Here is a 24625-nt window from a genome sequence, read left to right as displayed (position 1 = left end):
ATATGGGTAACTAAGGGTAACATCAAAGAAATATTTTAAATAGCATTTCAATTACAATAACAATTAGTTGATACTTCAAATTAATTTAACTTTTAAAAGTATTTTAAACGCTATATAATCCAGAGCCTCATACGTGAGCAAAATAACTAATATGACTTGTAATTACTTTTTCCATCTCTTCAAAAACTTCAGGTTTCGCAATCACAGCAGGAGCTTCCTCGATGATCTTTTGATGTCTCCTTTGAATAGAGCAATCACGACCAAACAACGATATGGCATTTCCATAATTATCAGCTAATAATTGAACTTCCAAATGGCGGGCACATTTTGCCAGTTTCATAATGAATATTGGTGATCCAGGTATTTCAGTTTGTACCTGCCTGATAGAATTATTTAAAGCTTTAAATAAAAGACTCGTAATGTTTCGAACTTTTGTAATTAACGTACATTACAAATTTATTTTATTTGTAAAACAATGAGTTCATTCTTACCTAAACAACGTAGGCAATTCTTCAGCATTTTCGACTTTCCTAATACCTTTACCGCCACCCCCTTCACTAGCTTTCACCATCACAGGAAAACCTATTTTATTGGCTGCAGCCAAACATTCTTCCACGGTTGAGACACAACCTTTTTTAAAAAGTTCCGAGGAGATTTTTATTTTCTTCCCACTGTACTGGGCTTTTAAATCTGATCCTGACCAAGGGAGTGTTGGCACCTCTGCGGTTTGAGCAACTATACTGGATGCAATTTTGTCTCCAAGAGCCCACATTGCTCTCTCAGATGGTCCTACAAAAGCAATCGGAAGTAGAAGTTAAAATTAGGATTATCAGGATAAATAGGCCTAGAATTAAGATTAGTATTATACGATTATGTAAAATCAGAATTAGATTTAATAGCGTAAATAGAATTCTGTATACATGTTGAAAGATAAGTAAGTGATGTTGACAATAATATCCCACTTATAATTGAATTCTTGTTCAAATAAACAATATCTGATGATGTAATTTTGCTATTTTTCTTCGCACGAGTCTTTATATCAAGCATTGAGTAACATTTCCTATAGATAAGAAAATTTCTATCACACATGATATGACATCTTTATTTTTCTCATTTTCTACGTTGTTAAATATACAGGGTGTCTCACAACCAGTGTAGGTCCCAGAAATGGAGACCGAAACGAGGAGACACCCTGTATAAAATATCAAGGATGCCACATTACACAATAATTCCTGTTACGAGCTCAACCACCTATTTCCACACCAGTTACTATTTTAATAATAAATTTTCTAAAAATTAATTTTTCTATTTGCAATATTTCAAGTTTTCTTTATGTTCTATTATTTTTCAGTGTCTCACCGATGAAAGAAATGTTATTTTTGTGAAGTAATTCCGGTAATTTTGGATTTTCTGAAGCGTGACCCCATCCCGCCCAGACCGCCTGCACCTGGGTACGTATAGCGATGTCTATGATCAATTCTACGTTCGCGTAATTGTTGTTGTTTGTTCCACCCGGCACTGGCACATATTGGTCCGCCATTTTTATATATTCCGCGTTTGCTTTCAAATCTTCCGGTGTGACCATCACGACAAATCGTACAGCCCTTTCGTTTTTGAACATCTCGTAGGACCATCGCCGAATCGAACGCATGCATTTTACCGCTGCTATACCGTTGTTAGCGATCAACACCTGTAAAAGATTTTCATTGTTTAATAACTTAATTCCTTGCGTTATAATTACATTTATCGAACGTTAAATATACTTCTCAGATAGTAGAGTTAATTAGTGAACACGGTTAACAGCTTTCTCAAATTTTTCACACATGAACAACAGGTTAATAGCTTTCTTAACTTCATCTGTTGTACCATGATTTTCTTTTTATCGAAGTTAGAACTTTTTGGACAAAAACTGTGATTTTTTAATTTAAAAAAGATATATTCTTCAGGGCATAAATTGTTAAAAGCACGCTAAAATGAACATTTATTGTAAGACACTAAAAATTCAGTTATTAATTCTTGTATTTCAAAACATGTTGTATTAGCAATGTATTATATTGCAACATTTTTGGTAAATAATGTAATATGTAATTCGTGTGTAAACTTTTCACGACAAACGCGTATTGCAGTAGAAGAGGATAAAACAGGTACAGCGATATATTCAAGGTCAGCCAAGGACGTTCAATGTCAGCTATGGAGGCTGTTCGCTGATATCGTTGCGAAATTGTACGGTGACTGGCTCGTGACATACTCGAGCGGAACGCGAATCGTAGACGCGTTGAACGACCTTCTTCCATTTCTCAAATACCTGTTTCGCTTCTAACGTTCAATATAAGCGCCAGAAACACGTGGCTGCGTTTATAGAAACATTACACGGAATTTCTGTGTCCATTCGTGTAACTAGATAGGGACCATTAGGTTTAATTCTCCAAAATATGGACTCTTCCTGCGTGGTGCGAGGATTACGGAAAATTGAAAATTTACCAATTTGTAAGTTTATAAAAATCTCCAGTTTTCTAAATTTTTGAATTTTCAAATCTTCAACTGCAACTTGCAATTTCTAAATAAATTTCCAGCTCCCCAAATGTATTTCGAATTCCTAAATTTTCAAGTCCTCAATTTTCTTATTTAAAAACTTGCAAGTTGCAAGTGTAGTGGTCAGTGCATTAAAAAAAGAGATAAGAAATTATAATCTGCAAAGAAGTAACACGTCGAAAAAATCCCGGAAAACCAGATATTTAAATTCCGTGCGTAATGTCTCGAAGATATTGTTTTTCTTATCCACGATACTGGTCTCTTTCTTTACGTCAGAACTACGTAAACCGTACGTTTAAGTCTCAACCAATGAGAATGTTATTTTCAATTTTGAATTGATTACGAAAGTGTTTATAATACATTGAAGCGTCGACTACCGTGGAGGCAATATGAGTTCGATATAACCATTTAGAAAAGATTAATTAGAAAATGCAAAATTTGTTAAATGTAGAAATTTAGAAATTTGAAAACTGCAAATTTTTACATTTTAAAAATTGATAAAACTGTTGAGGAGATTGAAACAGGAAATTTGATGGTAAATTGACAAATTTTTAGCGATTGTTGTGAAATGTGTCTTACCTTGTTAATAACTTTAGTGCCTCCAAAACGATGAACGAATTCTTCCGGTGTTGCGATAGTGAAATCTTTTTCTAGCCGATTTTGCGCTTGAATCATCACCGTACCCTGCGACATGCTGGGCCTACGAAATTAAATCAAACAAATTGTTGGAAATAAATTCAATTTTATTATTCTCTCATCCTTTTTGCAGCACTCTCATCCTGCAGATGATATCTTTAAAGACACCTGATGAGTACTATAAACTGTTACCCTAAGTTTTATCATAAAACATAAATTAATATACATATTCTTCAACTTCATGAAGATTAACATTCTAAAGAATCGTAATACATTTTGTAAGTGAAAATGAAAAACTTGTAAAAGAATCATCTGACCTTTCTAGTTTTAGTGGCAATCACCGTTAAGTCTCGTAACGAGTATCATACTGAACCCCCGATTAAAAATACGAATCGTAGAGATCTAATGGATAGAAAAACTTCATGAAGATCAACAGAGATTCTAGAGAATCGTAATACATTTTGAAAGTGAAAATGAAAAACTTGTAAAAGGGTCATCTGACCTTTCTAGTTTTAGTGTCAATCACCGTTAAGTCTTGTAACAAGTATCATACTGAAACCCCGATTAAAAATACGAATCGTAGAGATCTAATGGATAGAAAAACTTCATGAAGATCAACAAAGATTCTAAAGAATCTTAATAAATTTTGAAAGTGAAAATGAAAAACTTGTAAAAGGGTCATCTGACCTTTCTAGTTTTAGTGTCAATCACCGTTAAGTCTTGTAACAAGTATCATACTGAAACCCCGATTAAAAATACGAATCGTAGAGATCTAATGGATAGAAAAACTTCATGAAGATCAACAGAGATTCTAGAGAATCGTAATACATTTTGAAAGTGAAAATGAAAAACTTGTAAAAGGGTCATCTGACCTTTCTAGTTTTAGTGTCAATCACCGTTAAGTCTTGTAACAAGTATCATACTGAAACCCCGATTAAAAATACGAATCGTAGAGATCTAATGGATAGAAAAACTTCATGAAGATCAACAGAGATTCTAGAGAATCGTAATACATTTTGAAAGTGAAAATGAAAAACTTGTAAAAGAGTCATCTGACCTCTCTAGTTTTAGTGTCAATCACCGGTTAAGTCTTGTAACAAGTATCATACTGAAATTATTAAAAATAGGAATCGTAGAATTTTCTAATGGAGAGAAAATATGAAACAACCGTCTGTTAAAACCGATTTTTGTCATCTATTAACGGGGAACACGTGAATGACAGCAGAGAAAGTATATGAACCGTTAATTTAAGCGGCTCACGCAATGGCATTCCTACAGCATCGTAACGCTTTCTGAGCCTTCCACCTAAATAATATGTAACTCGCCTAGATATGCATATACACTATAGTTGTTTCTTTTTTGCACGATGCTTAATTACTTATTTCTACGGCCATTCATAATCAGAATTCGTATTAGCGGACGTTTGCTTGGATTTTCTATGTATTACGAATCGACGACAACGAACGATTCATTCCGTGTTTTGTAATCAGGCGATTATGAATTTGTCGAGTTCGAAATTCCACGGACGGTGACTTATCGCTGAACACGTGCAAATTTTTCGTAAGGTGGTCGCGAAATGTCTAATTAGAAATTGCCACGATGGTTATAAACAAAATTTGACGGAAATATTTTATCGTGTAACTTTGTTGTTTAATGAAGTTGTTTGACAAAATTGAATATTTTGAGGAAAAAATAATTTGTTGAACGTTTTGTGCAATTTGATGAATGTCAGCAGAAATTTGGCGCGTAAACGATCAAGAAAATAAAAAACATTATATATCAAATAACGTAAAATACAGTTAAAAATTTAGATGATAAAAATGAGAAGATTAAGTTAAACTTGAATTGTTTGAAAATTATTAATTATGCAAATTTTTGTATATGAAAGAAAATAGTATTAAACTTATACATCAAGGTTTTGAGTATGACATAATACTAATTTAATTTGCAAATGTAAAATTTAGAATACAATTTGTTCGCGAAAAAACTGCTATGAATATTAATTCAGTTCATGTATGTTCAATCACTAATTAATTGATCTTAATGAATTGCGACAGGTTGCTATTAATTTTAAATAATAACCAGGAGTAGTATATGTCCAGAAACGTTTTTCAAACGTTTTACAGTCAACGTTTTATATTACGTACGGGTTGTACTAGTTAGTATTATATTACATAATCAACTTGTAAGTTTAATAGTCAACTTAATATCGTCAATTGAAAGATATGTAGTAACTGACTACATCTTTTTTTTAAGAATAATATCCACTGACTAAATATATTTATAAATATTATTTATCTGTTGTATCTTAAATACCAACTAAAGATATTTACCTATTGTATCTTAAATAATACGTTACTATTATTTCTAACAACTTATTGAATGTTGAAGATCTGTTCGAGGAACAACCATTTTCGCAATAACCCAAAAGTTCTTACTTTCAGAATTTCAAGGATTTAGCCTGAGGAGGCTGATCAATCCAACAAACTGTAAACAGTCGTGTAAACTTCGGGGAAAACCATCGTCAACAAACAATTCTCCAAAATAACACTTTTCAGAGCCAAGTTACTTTGAAAAATTTCTTGGATCATTCAAACTTAGTAAAATATTATCATGTTTACTTTGAACAATACCTTAGAAAACCTTTTATTTGAAAAATTATCTTTGGAAAATTTGTAACTCAAATCTTTCCTCTGTCAATACCCTCAGAAAATCTCCCCTTCACAAAATTTGAAATTCTGCAAAATTATGCCTACATAAATTTTTAACTCTGGAAAATAGTACCAAAATCATTGCCTTTGAAAATTTTACTTGAAACTCTATTACCTAAAAATTCGTAAAGGTAGAAAGTGTATATCTTTAGAAATGTTCCAACATCTGTAACTCTTCTATGATTCTGACATTCACAAATGTTGTATCTCGTTAAAATACTCAAGCCTCAGATGTCAATATTTTTAAACTGAAGAATTCTAATTTTCGTAGTATTTCTAGTTCTACAAAAGTTCTAGAAAAGAAAGCTTAATTCATTGACGATATATAAAATGACAAAGCATATTACGTCAATCCAGCGGTCGTAGGTTTCAGTTCCTTCGGCGTATCCTCCTTCGTCGATTCATCCTTCGTTGGCTCCGTTTCCGCGTTCATTTTCGATATGCCAGCCATTAAGTTGTCCGAGCTCTTCCAGATCGGGTCCTTCTCCGTGCTTTGAGCCAATACGAATCTTTTCAGTCGTCTCATTTCGTGGACCCCTTCTATTCACTCTCGTCTACACCCGGCAAGATCTCGCTACATGTACTTCTGCTACACCTTGAAACTGTAGAATCCGAGATCTCTTACGTAATCTCTTAATTGTCCTTATTTTGTTAACTCCTGATGCTTACGTCGTTGTAAACTACCCGATGTCGGTACTCATCAACTTCTTCTTACTTTATGCAAATGCCAGCAATTCGTTTTTCCTGTTTTCAACAGAACGCTTCGGAGAACGCGTACGTATAACTGTTTTATTCGAAATCAACGTATATCACGCACTTCTCCTTTTTAAACCAGTCCGAGGCATTGAAATCTCTGCTCTTGTAACGTGGATTCTCGAGTATTTATCTTTCCAGTTGGTCTTTCGAATTATTGTACGCTCCTTATCACTTCTTTTTGAACCACTTCGGCATTCTTTGAAAACTTGTGAAATTTTTATTTGATACATTTTGGAAAGCGGGACATTTTTGTTTTGAAATATTTACTATGCAATGCATGGATTTTAACAAATTTTTTCTGTGGACAGTTTTTATTTTGACGAACTTTTACTTTGGAGAAATTGTATCTTAAACTTTTGTTTGAGAAAATGTCTCTCTTAACAATTTCGTACTTCGGAAAACATGGTAAAAGGACACAAGGTAAAATTTGTATTTTTCAAATCAGAAAATTGTTGCAGAGATTATAAACTTGAACAAGTAAAATTTACATGAAAATTAGATCTACAATTCGTGTCAAAAAATGTGAATGAATGAAATTGTTTGATTACTATTTAAGCTAAATCGCGTACTTCGAAAAATGTTCGTTCAAAGAACTTCGAGTAATCAGAAGTTGTAGCAGTTCTTTAAATTATGCAGTTATTCCTTTCTATACCGTGGTTTTCTCTTCGACCAATATAAGAGTTAGAAATCTTCGTTTCTAAGATGGAATGTCCGGAGTGAAAATGAAACGAAATCGAGTCCAGCATTTGTATTTCCTATTTCCCAATCGATTCTACATTCTTCTAAATAATTCGAATCGGTGACGAAATTAACATTCATGAATAATTACGTTTAATCGAAACTTTACGTTCATTTCGAACGTAATTTCGATTGAAACACGATCATAGCCCGAATTTCACATAGTTCCTCCACAAAATGGTTAGACTCGCAGGTATCTTCTTCACCAGGCACGAAAAACATCGTGACGTTCAAACATCATTAACATTGATGAGATTACATCAGGATAGCAGAAATCAACGTCAGTATGGACTTTCAACGCAAATTACCAAGTTTTTCATTCATCTTCTAAATAATACGCCATCGACTGCAGTTATTAACGCACTATTGAGGCGAATTCGACGATAACGGTTGTCGTTAATCCAACAGCTGATTCACTCGTTGAAACGTTTTGGTGCTCGAAACGCACGTTGTCTCGTTGAAAGTTTCATTGGTGTACGAATCGGTATTGTAAGTCAGAGAGAATGACAGATATTCGGAAGGTTAAAGGATTGAAATTCTCGTCTTCTATTCTCGGATGACTCGTGGTCACTGACAAGCGGCACAAGGTAGACGATACCTTTCATCCAACGTTTCCCCTACCTTTGTTGGTAACTCGTTACTCGAGGAAGTAACGTTGGGCAAGAAAAACGATCAAGGCATGCACCGATATTATTGCCTGATTCTTTTTGTTCCTTCGTTACCGCTGTTTACGTTTCCTAGAGCTGATTACGTTCGTTTACTCGGGCACAACTTTTGAATACTAATAAAATGATGACAGTAGAGAAAGTGGTTTATATGAGCTACCTTTTATTTTAGAATGTATTGTCTAGATTAATACCTTTCGTTTGTGGTGTGACATTCAACTAAACTCAACAAAAGTAGCGGAAGTAAATGACTATCTCTATTTTAGGATATATTGCTTAGTGCGTTACTATCACAACGTATGTACATTTCATGGTATACAGTTAAAATAAGCTAAATAAACGGTTTGTGTATTTAAAATAAAAATAAAATTGTTCATTTTTAAAAGAGCGATGTACTCACAGGTTACTTGCACAATAATACAGGGTGGAAGTAGAAATGCATATTTCGAAGTTGAAATATTTAAGAAATATGTGAGAATGCTGATAAGATAAACTTAAATGTTGGTGGTTAATTTACCATTATCGTGAATGTGCATTTAACGTCTAACAGGTCGTGCGTATAGCATGAAAACTGTTCGTCAAAGTTGCACTTAGATTTTAAGTATACCTTACAGTAATTATGGATATCTGGAAATATATAGGGTGTCTCAAAACTGGTGTCGGTCCTTGAAATGGAGGGTAGCTGACGTGATTCTGAATAAAATTTCCCTTTGCAAAAATGGGGTTTGAAGCTTCGTTTTTGAATTATTAAGGAAAAACACGGACCAATCAGAGCGCGAGAATTACGCGCGCTCAGCCGCTAGGTTTGAAGCTGTCGCTTTCGCATCTGAGCGCGCGTAACCCTCACGCCCTGATTGATCCGTGTTTTTCACTAATAATTCAAAAACGAAGCTTCAAATAATTAAAATGAGTGGTAGTTTACGTTTAAAGTTCTTGTTTATATTTAATCATTTGTTAAACATAACAAAAAATTTGCAACGAAATAAAAGAACAAAAGATGAGTTCAAATGGATTATAAAGTGGGTCAGAATGTTCAACACTTTCTTTTTTTTCCGCTTTTTTTGTAATACCGTATCATTACATAATCTTCCGATGATTACGTTACATATTCCTATTACCTTTAACGTATTAAAATATTTTAATCACAAATGCACGTCATTTTATCGCTCATTTACAATTTAAAACAGCGGGAAAACTAAAAGCATAGTCGAGATCGAAGTCCTTAGTTCTTGATATTCCGATTGATTTCAGTTTATCCGTTAAATTTCAGGTCGACCTTACTCGTAACTATTTTTACGATGTGATGTAATCGTTTATGTAATTAGGATATTGATTATTCTCAAACATTTGCAAATTCCAAAATTTCCAAATTTCTGAATGATAACTATATAAGAAAGGGCCTCATCCATTTTAATGGCCTTGCAATACGTTGTCACAGAGAACATTATGAAACAATTTTCCCTATAATCATAACAGTTGCAAGGCATTAATTTCATATATATTTGTAAAAAATATGAATTAAATTTACATTTTAATTAACATGTACCATTACATATCCATTACAATACCGGTTTGTTTTCTTCCTGACGTATACTCAAGTACACAATATTCAAATAGTCAAACGAGAACAGTGATACATTAAGAAACATCGTATTTCATATTAAGAACATCAAAAAGTAATGACATAGCAAATAAATATCAATAAAATATGCTACACTGAATATTTTAGAAATGAATTAAAGATGATTATTAAGATAATTAGAAACTGACGAGACATTCTCTCTAAAATTACCAATAAATTATCAGATCTAAATTCCAAATTTCTACAGTTCAAAAAATTCTAAAGTTGAAAATTTATTAGTAAAAAATGAACGAGAGATGGCTCTTTCTATCTGCCATTTTGTCGACAGAAGATCACCATGCTCGCCAGTGTACGCACATGTAAAAAACGAAATAAGGAAGCTCGAGTTACGGGAACTTCATACGATAGAAACGTAAACGCTCGTGAATATTCAACGACATTGAAACGTGAAGTGGCTGAAATTCTCTGCACACGTAAATGAAAATGTTTTACGATCACACGTTACCAATGGACGTTTACTTAGGTCACGTCGAACAAAACCAGAGAATTAAACATATCAGCAAGATAGAACTGAAGCTGTCATCAGATTCACCGTTGTTCTAATATTTGATTGAAACAACGGAAAATAAACTGCTAAATACATAAACTGTTACGAACTGTGTGAAAATGAATTGGCCATGATTGTTCTTGATCGAATTTGGGAATTTGGGGGTTTGAAGATTTAGGGATTTGGAGATTTGGAGGTTTAGAAAATTTGGGAATTTAGAGGTTCGAAGATTTGAGGATTTAATGGATTTGAAGATTTAGGGATTTGGAGATTTGAAGATTTGGAGGTTTAGAAAATTTGGGAATTTAGGGGTTCAAAGATTTAGGGATTTAGTGGATTTGAAGATTTGGGGATTTGAGGATTTGGAGATTTGAAGGTTTGGAGGTTTGAAGATTTAGGAATTTGAGGATTTGGAGATTTGAAGATTTGGAGGCTTAGAAAATTTAGGGATTTAGGGATTCGAAGATTTAGGGATTTAGTGGATTTGAAGATTTGGGGATTTAAGGATTTGGGGATTTGAGGATTTGGAGGTTTAGAAAATTTGGAAATTTAGGGGTTTGTAAATTTAGGGATTTGAGGATCCAAAGATTTGAAAATTTCAAAGTTTAGGACTTCAAGAATTTGAAGATTTGTGGACTAGGGAATTTGGAAACATTACTTCAGAAATTCTGGAATTCGAAGACATGAAAGTTCGTCAATCTTCCTATTAAAAACTCGTTTCCCCCAAAAAACAGTACCTGTTCATAAAATGTCGCATACTCACAACTTCCTAATATCTCGAACAAACCGTATTGTCGGTAAAAAAAAAGATGTGTAGAAGGGAAGAAAATTCACCTGAGTCGCTTTCGACGTTCGACCAAGCCTGGCATGAGATTCTGCTGCGCCTGGTTAATGCCCATATCGCTTCCTTCGGATGGGAAGCTATCCTCAATCTCCAATTCCTCGGATGGATCGTTGTCGGGTCCACCGACGACGAAGCTTACTGGATTTTCCGACATGGTGATCGAATTAACCTGATCGTTCTCGTGATCCTCTGTCGGTCCTTGTTTTCCTGGACCACTGTCTACGCGCTCGGCGTTACCTTCAAAACAGTGGATAGGTTGTGCGTTTCAACATCAGCCAGTTTCGACGTCGATCGAAACTACCGTACGCGTGTCCGCTGACGTTTTCCACGATAATTACAAGTCGCGTTCTCCCCGTCTACGATTCAGACGCGTCGTTCAAGGGTGATATGCAACGAGGGCCACTCGCTATCTTTTAATTCTAGCAAAATTTCCTCGAATTTTTAGTTCTTGCGAGTTATCTCGAAATGAACTTTTATAGGTTGGGTTTGGTTGGTTAGGTTAGTTTATGGAGGCACAAGGAGAGGTCACCGATTTGGTTGAAACTTTGCACACTTACAGATCTTGTACACATTAATACTACATATATTGTTGCTGCACTTAATAATCTTTTAAACTAGAATATTTTTTAATAGAACTTCGATTATAAATTTTAGAAAAAAAAATTGTTGAGTATCTGTTCAGTAATGGTACATTCAGAGATCTACAAATATACAAAGCTTCAGCTAGATCAGTGACACAAAGACCTTGCCCTTATAAACTTAGGCTTAGGACTAAATTAGATTACTTTAGGACTGAGCTCAGGCTTAAGACTACATTTTAATACATTGAATTAAATTAGGTTCAGTTACAATCAGCTCACATTAGGTTAAATTAAAGTTAATATATTTTGTTAGATTAGGTGAGAAAGTTGATACATTTTTTCGTAATATATTTTTAATACATTTTGTGAGATTACGTAGAATAGAATCAATGTTATGTAAGGTTAATCTTAGACGTCGTAGTAGATGTACTCTAGGTATGATAGGTATACTAGATTAGGTTGGGATCAAAATTGAAGCTACGTTAGATAAATTACGCTAGTCAGATTTAGATAACAGGTGCGTTGTACAGTCTCATAATCGAATAATTTTTATTTAATTTCGAAACTTTGACGAGTGGCCCCCAATTAGCGTATCGTGTGAGCTTCAACCAAACGATTGCAAAACCTCCCTGAGAGATGTAGCCGTGATTCATGCGAGATAAGCCAAACTCATGCAGTTCCTAAGCGTTTTCCTGCCAGAAGATTCCTGTCCCAAATTTTTGAGATTTCTTAATCCCAGAGATTGACGTGTGCGAGTTGTCCCGATTCTCAAGAACCCAATTTCCAGGTAAAATTGGGCGAGATTTTGATTTCGATTTCTGAAGTTTTCCAAACGATTCCGAATTGGCGGAATCTCGCACACTTTTGTGAAGAAAACATGCAACATATGATGCAAAGGTATGATGTGCAGATGAATCACCTGAAGATAGGAGAATGATCGAATAAGGAATTGCTAATCGATGGTAATTGATGAATGTCAATGACTGAATCAGTCGGAGAAAAGTTACTAGTTTACAAATAAGTGTTCACGTAACACTGTTACGTTAACGGTTATGAATTTTTTCGACGTAACGAGCATTGTTTTTTTACGTATAAAATCACGTGAGTTAGAAATAAAGGCCTTTGTGACGAAACATCGAACGATAAAACTTGTAAGTATATATTACGAAACGACTTTTTGAGAGAACTGTTTAAGTGCAATCAATAACGACAAAAGAAATGTGTACTTCTAATTTTAACTTCGAGTAGTTCTGTTCGGAATGAAAATTTTTCTTTCGTAAGATACAAGATAAAAATAATGACTGATTGTTTGATATCTGACATTTTTTTAAGTAAGTACAACTAAAAAAAAAGTGATTTCATAAAATGAAAGTTAGTTCCACATACTTTTATGAATGATATTAGTAACGTTGTTTTAACCCTTGGGGGTGCCTGAGTCTTCTTTAAAATCCCACTAATCGTAAAACTACGAAAGCCATTTATAAATCTAGCTTGCTTCTAAAGCACTTTGGTGTGATCTTAGAAGCGAACATGCACATTTCTGTCAATCCCTGTACAATATAATCGATTCCTATAATGTATATCGTATTGCAACATAAGCAATATTGTTAATTTCGTTTGCTATTAATTTACCATTTTGGAGAATGTTATTTAATATACACAGAACTAAGAAGGAGAATGCAGACGAAAACAATTTTTCTTAATTACGTGTGAGATATGATTACGAGATCAAGGCACGTGTCTGTAGAGTTAACCCTTTCACTGCTATTGTTGTCGCTTATCGTTCACTTAATATTAGTAATTATAAAGTATCGTGAAATTTTTATCGTCACTATATATATAACTAGAATTTCTGACTAAGAAGAACAAGTACCTTCATAACATCAAATACGTGGTTACGATGACCATCACACAATTGCTTACGATATTTTTTAGTCTTTATCCACATATTTATTAAAAATGATAAGCGAAAGTCGATGCAACAATTTCAAAGTTCAATTTTCCTGCAATGAAAGGGTTAAGGAAGCACGTCATCTTGATGGAATTTAATTAACACGTTGATAGTCAGGTTACCCCTTTATAAGCGAAAAAAATAAATTTTAAATTGAACTAAAAATACCATCTATAAAAATAAATTGTACATTTAACTTAACAAACTGGAATACAAAATTTATCTTCCACTTTCAATTATCAACTTCTTGATAAAAATAATTAAACGATAACGAAACGTTAAATGTTAATTAGTATTCAATTAAACGATCAACTGATTATACAAATGTTTAAGATTATACAAAAATAAAGTGCATCTGAACATAAAAGGATTTCTTGCAAACTTTGCAAATGCATGTTGGCTCTTATATGTTGCTTTAATTTTTACTGGAATAAGTTCGGCTAAAATTGATGATATAGTGACTTGTTAATTTAAAACCTTTCAAGGTATCGTGCCTCCATAAATTAATTTCCAGGATTTAGCCGAAGGAACGAGCACACCAGATGATCATCGATTACGAAGAACCTGATCAATGAAAAGAAAAGTCCCACACCCGTAGAACACCAAGGAGAGGGTAACCCAAAAGAAGAAGCGGTCACAAGTACACCCAAAGTTGTCGAAAGCCTGGTGTTACTCACCCTCGATCCTCCTACGACCGAACACCGAATGAAATGCTCGCAAAAGGTGAGACCACCACCCTGGTTGTAGCCGATCCGGAAAAATGTGTCCAAGGTGAACGTATCGGCGTATTATCACAGCAAACGAGAGGCCAAGGAGAAGAGGAGCAAAGAGAACAACCGTTGATGAAACACTTCGCGTGTCACTTTGTTCAGCGTGATTCAAACCTTGAAAGAATTCATTGGTAGGCTCAAGAATCCTTTTCGATTCGAAAAAGGAACTACTAACACTTTCACCCTTCATCGACCCGAAACACGGCACAAGACTCGATTAAACGCGGGAGATTTAATTTCAAAGCTCGTCTTGAATCGAACATACGCGTATGTATCTTTTCCGAGTCTTCTGATTCGTAATTATTAAGACAAAAATTGATGGAAATTCTAAGATTAATTTGAATGCTAGCGAGAAGATATGTTATGAGTGAAATTTAATGGTAAAATTTTAGTTGCTGGAAATGTGACAGAAGGTAAAAGAGAATGATTATCTTCACGAGGTTACGAGCAAAATTAACGATGTTACTGTTAGTGAAATACGATCGATATTGCGTTAAGTAATTTTTTATATAAATTTGTAAAATGTTAGAAACTTACAATGAAAGAAGCTGAAGTTTGAAGTCATAATATTATTGATTATAAATGTGAGGTATCAAAAATTGATTCAAAAACTGAAGGTAAAATATGTGATTGTATAATGGTAAGATGTTAATGATTAAAGAATGGTTTTGCATCTGATGCTGCAGTGGATCTAAACTTTTAGTTAATAGTGTACTAGATGAATGCAAAAGTTCTGTCGGTTTTTATATATTTGCTAATAGCTTTGTTGAATGCATAATCATGTATTAAAATAGTGATGTAATATATTTATAAGATATTTACAAAAAATATGTACGCATTTTATGTTCCAATGTCAAACGTAAAAACGACAGAAAAAGTATTAACATTAATGTTGATGGTCATATTGTATAGTTTTATTCGTTTCGAAATATTTGTGAATAAGAAACAAGTTAGACGAGCTATTGATGACTATGCAGACATTCAGAATCAAGAGTTTCTAATGAATTTAAATGAAGAATAGAGGATGGCCCACATAAAGTGGTACAAGGCATTTTTTCCTGAAAGTAAATGCGAAACCTCAAAAGTGTGCAAGTTTAAAAATTTGTAAATTTAAAAAAAGTGAAATAAATTTGTAAATTTTGCAACTTTCGATTCAACTGCTTTTAAGTCTGTGTCCGACATATTAAAATGTTGATGGGACCCTACACAATTTCCCTAGGCCTATCGCACTCTCCAGCTGCGTACCGAAACTAAATAAAACTACGGAAACGAACTATTACGTAATACGTGTTTGTTACGTAAAATCGACAGATCTTTCGCACTTACCTAGAACATTGAACTTAATTCTTACCTGTGGCATCCGCATCATTTAATAAACAATGCATTGATTCGATAAACATGGTAAATGAAACTTGGAATCAGAAGACTTGCAAGTATCTCAGGGAGAACGCATTGTGTGATTTCGAAGTATCCAACGATTTAGAAAAATACTAATGTACCGAGAAAAGTGTTCAGAAGACCTCGAAGCATACCAGACACAGCTTTGTACCTCGAGCTAGTCCCAACTTGGTTTAATCGCTCGTTCTCGCAAGATCTCCTTATTCTCTTGTTCCTCTTCAAGATCGGCGTGGTAAGAAACGAAAAAAAAAGAGGAAATAAAAGGTCGATCCAGGTAAAGGTGATCGAAACACTGCTATTGTTTACTGTAGAAATTTCGCTCGAAGCACACGCGGTGGTCTCGCTCTCGTTTCGGTGGCTCTGTTTTCAATTTTAACCGCGCGATCAGGCGTTCGAACGATGAACCGTCGTCATCATCTTCATCAGCATCATCATTATCATCGCGTTACTTGAACTATCCACGACGAGGAGCACCAAAGGAGGCACGACGACGCACTGGCCGCGCGATACGTTCGCTGTTTCTCGCGATACCGCGCTATTACTTCGTGAACGCTCGCCGAGGAGAGGAAATCGGCGTCGAAATACGACGAGACAGAGTACACGTGAGCAACGATACAAGAACGGAATAAAAAAAAGAAAAAACCGGACGACAGGGTTCAGGGGTCGTCGGACATCGACGACATTACGTTTGTTTCCACTGAACTCGTCGCTTCGTCGTGTGGCTGAAACCTACCGATTATCGTTCAAACTTCTGCGAGCGGACTTGCGACCCGCGCTTTACATCTTCGACGATTTCTGTCTGTTCCTGACTTGCACGTAACATATCGAAACGATTGTCTTTGTTGTATCTGCTTCCTCTTATTGTATCCGCATTTTTCGGCACTGTGTTTTGCAGGAAATATTAATTCGTGTTTCCGACGATTTTATTGCTTTTTAAGAGGTTTTTGTACTTCAACGATACTGATTTCGATTAGATAAAAGCTTTTCGAGTTTTATACAATCGTTGAGTACGATTTTGGTATCATTTCGCGTATCATCCTCTTGAACATTATTTTTAGAATCAATCTTCTTTATTTTCGAGACATGCTTTGATAATACTAATTTTAATGCGCAGACGCTCGTTATATTGCATCTTTACAGTGACTTTCACGCGGGACGCCGAGTAGTACAATTTCGCGTTCTACAATATATTACCACGTGCTGTATAATCTCGCTTTATATCGCCATATGTTATGTAACTTCATATATCGCCATGCGCAATGTATCCTTGCGTTTTATCACCATGCGTAACATACCCTCGCGTTATATCGCCATGCGTAACATACCCTCGTATTATATCACCATGCGTAACATATCCTTGTGTTATACCGCAGCGTTACTTAACACCACGTTATATCGCCTCACACTGTGAAACTTAAGGTTATGTTGCTGTTTCCAAATCTCTCGCTATATCGCTGTGCGTTTCCTAACCTCGTGTTATATCGCCTAACGGTTTAATCTCGCCTTATATTGTCGCACGTTAATTGGACAAATATATCATACGATTCATTCATGATGACTGATTCCAGTAATTACAACGGAAACGAATTTTTTACCAATTGTATGTATCATATGTCGGTAGTAATGTAATGGAAGTTTACTGCGTTATTTCTTACATTTTTGCAGACTACAACTTTCTTTTTTATGAAATATCGTTAACTGTGATTTCGAAGACTAATTTACATAATATCACCTTCAGAATACGTTTTTTTGCATTTTTTCCTTTTCCGTTCGCGTTCCTTATTTCGAAGGGAAATATTTTAAATATCTTAAAATATCTTTGTGATTTTAATATGTTATCTTAGAACATTTTCAAGTATTACAGCCTTCAGAATAAAAAAACTAATCAATTGTCTGTCTTCAAATTTGAATAATGCAATTCTATTACATCAACATAATCTTCATGGTTATGTAATCTCGTTTCATTGCACGTGGCAAATAATGTTTTGTAAATGTTCACCAATTTCAGCCTGACATGCTCCCTTTATCTGCACTCTTTGCAAAATACCCGATCAGGTGATCGCAGAGGCTACTGCATTTCTTAAAATTGAATTGATTTTCAGTATAATAGAGAACAAGTAGAAAAGTTGAGCTTCACCCTGCCTCGCTCTGTATTATCGACACGAAATTTAACTCCTACAAAAGTTTCAGTACTGTTCACCGAAAATCGAAAGATAAATTGCACTGTAATGTCATTCTTATTAAGTACCTTCATGTACACAAGTTCTCTGCTATTATTTTCTAAAGTTTCACAAAAGTCATAGTTCGAAAAAATCGATGAATTTCCGATCGGTTTGCCGCGATTCTTCTACCCTTTCCACTGAATTCAATTTCCAGCTGAACGCTGTTTTCAAGTCACCTCACTCTCTACGTCACCTTAATGAATTCCAATCGTCATAAACATATTTGTCCTTCTGTTGCGTGCTGCAGGCCAATGTGAACATTACTACCACGAAGAGGAAGAAGGACGCTGGTATAGTTATTCACACGTTGCGGTGACATCCGTTCGTGTAAGTATACGCATACACGCGCATCGTACACCGGACACATTCGACATATATTGTTATATAACACGTATCGTATGCGATGTATTGTTGCGTAATAAGCGCGAAAATTTTGTTTAACAATCCCACGAATTCGTAAGGGTCCATGCATTTTTAAATTTCCCTCTTTTTGTTGCCACTCCAGGCGTGCTTTTGGTTATCGATGAACTATGGATATCTGATACATAACAATATACCGATAATAATGTTAAGATATAACTAAAGTTAATTGGAATGATTCAATCTTTTTATTCCTGTGTGACCTCGAACCTAACCTATCCTAATGTAACCTGGTACATACTTTTATCAAATCTATTTATCTGTGTTTAAACTCCAAAGGTAATCTAATCTAATCCTGGAAGGATAATTAAATTTAAACGATAAAATAGATAAAGTTAGGTTTGATTAAATGAAATGTTTGAGTATAAATAAATCGGAATAATATTGCACGTTACATTTCATTCCCATTCGCTTTAATTATATTTCAACAATATTTAACGATGCGATTTAGAAGTTATTGACCAGCACCTTTGTACCACACGTGGTCAAACTTTCATTAGATCCCCGTTTCACAGGACGTCACAAATACCGTTACCCTCTTTCATGTATACATTCCATGTTAGTAATACATATAAAAATTGAGAATTTTAAAAATCAGCTCCCATTGTTACAGAAATTGATTTACCATATTTAATACACAAATAAATTTCTTGATTCCACGAAGAAGTTCTACGTTTCGCGAACGATTTCCTTGTTGCACATCTTCTTTTATTAACAAGATGAACGTACTGCATCGCCAAAACTCGCGATTTTACCGTTCGCGAATCGAGTTCGTAATCATCGACGATCACCCACTGTCCGCGATGTGTTGTGTATAATTGAAACGTAGCATTTGTTTATCTGTTAAAATAAAATTCTTCCGTGATAACGGAGAGCAGCGAACCATTTCACTTTTGACCGCGAGCACCGCGTGCTCAATTCGTGACTTTTTTCAGGGACTACGAGATATCGAATCACGAATCGAAAATTGGCCAAGAACGTGGTCGCTGTTTATCAAACCGCACGCAACTGTCTTATCTATCGAGATATATCAGGATAAAAGTTATTTTAACGTAAACGTGTATCTCTTTTCTCCACGAGTGTCACATGCGCAACTTCTTTGAATGTCAATCCTTTTCCCGCCTTTTTCCGCAAGGCATGTTGTGAAGAATGACACACCTCTTCGATTATTTTAGACAGTCATACACTTAATATAATTTAATTCTGTATATTAAATTAAACAACTTTTAATCCTGATTTCGAATTTATTTTTACACAACGAAAAACTAATATTGTCCATACCTTTCATTATGCTTTTGCCGCGCTTTTTCGAACGTAAGTTTTGGAGGAAAATCATATTAGTTTAAAATAATTACGTTGATTGTATTAGTTACACCACATGTGAATACAATCGTGTTATAATATTATACAAATAAAACAGATGATTGAAACGTTTATTCAATTTTGTTTTATAAATCTCATTGATTATAAGTCATTTTAATTTTCACTAAAAATAATGTAACGCTTTTTGAATATAGTTACATTAATGAAGTTCCAAAGCAAAATGTTAATGAACGATGCAAAATGTTTTATTTAAAAATCGCAAGAGTAAGTTTTAGAACTTCCTTTTATACGCGCGATTTCATGAAACTAATAGTGTATGATTCATAAAGCTTCTCATCTTGATGAGATTGTAAAGCACGTGCAAAAAGATCAACAATATTTGTGAACAGGTTTTGACATGATCTCCAAGCAAGCATCCGCAGACAACGACCATTAAAATGTTAACATTCCTGGCAACATAGTGTCCCCCACCACCTTGTGCATTTTCAATTTTACAGTCTATTTTTTAATTTATTTTATTAACACGATAACACTCACTAAAAATTTGACTTAATAATGAGATGAAAAAGTAAAACAAAAGAAAATGATTCCTGATAGTTTCGTGCAAATTTGAATTCCATGAAATAACAAGGTTTCTATATATCGTTCATTGATAAGTGCATTATCGCTTATTGCATAACGACGCGCGTATTACGATTAGTGACAGCACATGTTACACTCGCTCGCCAATGAACGAAGCAAACAAATTCTTTTCGTTACACGTTGCTTCAATATTGATATCTTACCGCAACTCCTTTTTATGTTTTTATTTTCAGTATCTTTTCAATAACGCGTGAAACAATAATTACGACGACTATACTCGATAATACGTACAATCTTCATACAAAATGTGTACTGTAAAAGATATGAAACAATGTAGATAATTATGTTCGTATACACGAAAATTCTCTAGATAATATTATCTATGAATCGTAAACAAGAACGGCGTTAATTATGTTAGAAAATACTAATAAATTCAAGTATCAAACGCGAACGGTGCAATTGCGAAGAAAAAATTATAAATAAATTCACTGATCATTAATAAATTTAAATCGTAGTTATTACTGTATAACGTTACTATCGCGCAGATGATATAGAAGAAAATAACTTTATGTGACGAATGAACTAACATTTTATCGGAACATTACGTTATGCAGTTAAAACATTTTTTGTTTTCTTAATATCGTAATTATTTATGCATATTTAATGACCGCGTACTCTATAGATTTTCACGCAGATCAATCGAAACATTGACAAAACGGCCTGATTGGTTGATTGAGGAGTCAGGCGACGAATAACGTGATCTGATTGGTCCGTACAAAGCGTGCGGTGTATCCAAGGAACACGCGTCACTAAACGATGTATACCGAATAGAACTCTAACACTATCATAGATAACGACGTTTTCTTATTCTCATACGATTATCTATGAAAAACTGAAACCGTTAGATTATTAAAAAATAAAAACTCACCGGTGACGAATCTTACGCGGCGGGGTAGCACGCTCCTCATTGAGGTTAGGTTCGTTTGTCCCTTCGTGTTCTGTCATTCGATTCACTTACGTTCACGATTCGACACGAAGAAATATTACACGGAACTGACTATGCCCGATTATGGTATGGAAATGATCGAACACGGTCGATCACAATGTAGTAAACTATTGTCACCGTTTAAACATGGATTTTTTTACTTCCGCTAAGGCAGGTTCACCATGGCACAACATGAAAAGCTCATATACCGACACCTTTGAATTTCACTGTTGATCCCTGCACGACTAAGATTCTTTTATCGATAGGGAAGAAACCCGTCAGTAACGTGCTTTATACCTAGAGGTCAGGGTTCGACAGGTACCGGTAGTTTCAAATTGGCCTCTGCTAGGTTATGGACGACACCGTGTTGGACACACATTTTCTTGGTAATATTGTTAAAAAAGTATGCTTCATTTTTTCTATCAGTCTATTCTAACCAGAGCTGGGTATATTTCAAACAAAAATTATAGAACCTTTTTCGTCTAGATACAATTGTATTTGCAGATTTATTTTTTTGACAGCGATAAATGCACATATCGATGATTGATTGAAATACAATACTTCGAAATTATTAACTGAAATAATAATTTCTGTATGAAATATCAGAAATAATTACTTAGAATGACGCTTCAAAATCCTAAATTTTCATTGGTCGTTTCAAATACTGTTTTCTTTAACCGGAATTTAAGTTATCAGGTTCGTTTACATACTGTGTAATATTGAATTTCTTTTAATTAAGAACAAGTGAAGGAGGGGGTGTCACCATTTTCCTTCGATGTTAAACTATCAAATATGTAAATTTTGAAATATGGAAATTTAGAACTTTGAATATTTTTTTAATTTTTCAGAGGGTCAGAAATACTTTCTGAAAATATTTTGATTTTTTATTTCAAACACTGCCCAGGTCTGGTTCTAACCTAAAACTAACTGAATTTGACATCGGACAATGGTCTTCGACTTCTGAATTTATGTGTAACAGATACTACGAAATTTTGAAAAATGCCATTCAAAAATTCCGATCGTTAAAGCGAGATACACACATGTTGATGTTACATTGATCAAGGACAGTGGTATTCGCTATGCAATACAAATTGCAAATTACGGACTGTCCGTAAATGATATTTTATCGTTTTCAAACGAAGTGTTCATCGATTTTATTACTACGAACATTATTTCTCAGCACTCATTGATTGCCACAGTGTATAGCAGAAACGAGTATCATAATCGTCACGACGTACTGGATTTATATAGGGTGCAAAAACGCTTATCGTTAATTGAAAATGTAAATGTTGAAAGTTCGATGAATTTTCACCATTATAAAAGATATTTATCGTTTAAGTTAAAGGTAAATGGAATAATGCGACAAACAACGTACTTTTTGACATTAATAGTATTATTTATATATTACAGAATACTATAGCCGCTAATGATATAAAAGAATTTACAAAAAATATATTAGATGAAATAATTTCGTTGCAACGATTAAATTCTCGTATAAAGTACACGATTTACCATGATCATAAAATGATATATAATAACTATATTCCATTAGACAGCGATTATAAATCATGTCATGTGGTTGCTAAGGCATTGACAAACGTGATCAAGCAGAGTTCAAACGTTCGGTTTAAAGAAAATTGTTTTTCCACGTTAGAAGTGGACAATTCGCATCAAGTAGAGGTTACGCTCATGAGTAAACTGTTACCGTTAATACACGACAATTATACTTTCAATAGTAATAATAATTAATAAGGTGATACATTATGAAATGAATAGAAAGCGATATTATCGAATTACTGTACTGACGTAACACGTTTTTATATTGGTACGATAACAGTCGCTCTTTGAACGGCTAAATTTAAAGTAAACATAGTTTTTTTGCTAAACGTGATAGATCTTTTTTTCTCGACATCGAGCAGATTAAACCTTCCCTGTTGTATAGATCTCGCGCAGCGTGCTCTTTTCGATCGGTTTTTCTAAATACGAATTTACGCTTATTTAGAATTCAATTATTCCCGCCATAGTTCACGTAACCGGCAGAATCCTGCGCAAGTGTAGTTGCGCATAACAAGCGTAGTATTCATTCTTTCCCCCAGTCAAGACGCGAGGGTCAGGTTAGGCAGGTCGGGCTGACAGCACAGAGTGGAAACATCGTTTTGTTATAGTTCGTAAATGAAGGCTAACTTTGTCGCGAAGTTTGTGAAAACTGTGAACGAGAGAGAAGAGGATGCCACAACGGAACTGTCAACGAAATCACCGTGTACGAGGCTCGCGATGAATTAGCCAGGGCAAACATGGCTCGCGTTCCGGCAGACGTGTGTTTTTCTTCGTGGTGAACCTCCGTCTTTCTCTGTCTCACCAGGCAGGGATCCTCAACCTCGGGAGTGGTGATATTCACGCAAGTACGTAACGCATACATCCAATTGTAACTGGCGTATACACGCGGCTTAACGTATATTAATATACACACGGCGAGGGAAGAGGAGCTGTTCCCGCTTGTTAGTATGCAAGTGCCGTTTCGGTGCCCCTTACGTGGCCTTATTTGCACTCGCGTACGATCGGCGCGCGAAACGAATCGAAATGACCGATCTCATTTTCGTGTAATTTCTGTTTCGGAGTGCACTACCTGATTCGTGTAAAGTACGTTTAACAATTGTCGTACAGAGTGGTGCGAACGTCGTGTTGCTGCTATGTCTCTTATTTTCTCTCCCGTTCGTCGCGGTATGTGCGTGTGCGTGTAACGGTGCAGTAAATGGCGGAGGATGTAAAAGGACTTTTCTAGTCTACGATGTGCCAGCAGAGAATTATCGGTATTGTCGTTCCCCTGACATAACCGCCGTTACTTCCCTCGTTTGCGGTTTCAGGTGAGAGTCGATATTCCGCTCGTTCGTAAGGGTACGTTTACACTGGGCGAGCGAATGCTCATTCTCCCCCCACCTCGGCTAAGTTTGAGCGCAACGATCATTCTTCCGGTGCTCGGTGATCGTTCGCCGGATCGGATGCCCAATGGGAACGAATGCTCTGGCAATAAAAATTTGTGTAGAATCAATTCGACTATGATTCGATGCGACACGAATCAATTCACTGTGGTTCAAATTGACGCGTTTTATCTTAATATGATTTGTCTTGACATGTTTTAATTTGGTGTGATTCAAATTGACGCAACGCAATTCAATGCGGTTTTCCGAGTCTCATTTTTGCAACATTGTCACTGTAGTTATTTGTGCGACACGGTGTCGAGCGGTAGGTCCTAACTTAATATTGAAATTTGGCGGTTAACAAGAAATAATAAACATGAAAGTTTGCATTTTGACATTTGTCAGGTTTCATGTTTAACGACCTAATATATTGCAGGTCTTCTTATACAAGCACGAACGAATAT

General features: G+C 35.0%; 2 protein-coding genes and 1 long non-coding RNA gene across 20 annotated transcripts in view; 2 read left to right on the top strand and 1 right to left on the bottom strand.

Annotated features, from left to right (window-relative positions):
* Positions 1-21433, bottom strand: part of ACC (acetyl-CoA carboxylase) — a 31195-nt gene extending 9762 nt beyond the window's left edge. The window contains exons 1-7 of one of the 12 annotated variants that reach the window (XM_076529526.1): positions 21187-21433; positions 14221-14427; positions 11002-11248; positions 3112-3232; positions 1360-1690; positions 492-789; positions 167-380 (exon numbers count right to left, since the gene is read on the bottom strand). In XM_076529526.1, the coding sequence (XP_076385641.1) occupies positions 167-380; positions 492-789; positions 1360-1690; positions 3112-3232; positions 11002-11248; positions 14221-14427; positions 21187-21226 (1458 nt within the window). In that variant the 5' untranslated portion in view covers positions 21227-21433. Of the gene's footprint in view, positions 1-166; positions 381-491; positions 790-1359; positions 1691-3111; positions 3233-6226; positions 8033-11001; positions 11249-14220; positions 14504-15664; positions 15786-15812; positions 15997-21186 lie in introns of those variants that run through there. The other 11 variants (XM_012288988.2, XM_076529524.1, XM_012288991.2 and 8 more) reach the window with 11 other exon arrangements.
* On the top strand, positions 2034-19589 carry LOC143264121 (uncharacterized). 2 transcript variants are annotated; one of them, XR_013037639.1, is made up of 4 exons: positions 2035-2487; positions 14058-17311; positions 18181-18260; positions 19289-19589. It is a non-coding gene; the product is annotated as an uncharacterized LOC143264121 (long non-coding RNA). The 2 variants fall into 2 exon arrangements; XR_013037638.1 differs by having other exon boundaries at positions 2034-2487; positions 14058-18260.
* A 130-nt stretch (positions 21434-21563) lies between the features above and the next one.
* Positions 21564-24625, top strand: part of CdGAPr (GTPase-activating protein CdGAPr) — a 39173-nt gene continuing 36111 nt past the window's right edge. For 2 of the 6 annotated variants that reach the window (XM_012289008.2, XM_076529580.1), the window contains exon 1: positions 23003-23645. The gene's annotated coding sequence lies outside the window, so the exon portion shown is untranslated. Of the gene's footprint in view, positions 21647-23002; positions 23646-23666; positions 24108-24625 lie in introns of those variants that run through there. The other 4 variants (XM_076529574.1, XM_003704926.3, XM_076529576.1 and 1 more) reach the window with 3 other exon arrangements.

The sequence above is a fragment of the Megachile rotundata genome, chromosome 1 (genome assembly GCF_050947335.1).
Source record: "Megachile rotundata isolate GNS110a chromosome 1, iyMegRotu1, whole genome shotgun sequence".
In the NCBI taxonomy this organism is placed as follows: Eukaryota; Metazoa; Arthropoda; class Insecta; order Hymenoptera; family Megachilidae; genus Megachile; species Megachile rotundata.
The sequence above is the reverse complement of the archived record's forward strand: the minus strand, read 5'-3'. Positions and strand labels throughout refer to the sequence as shown.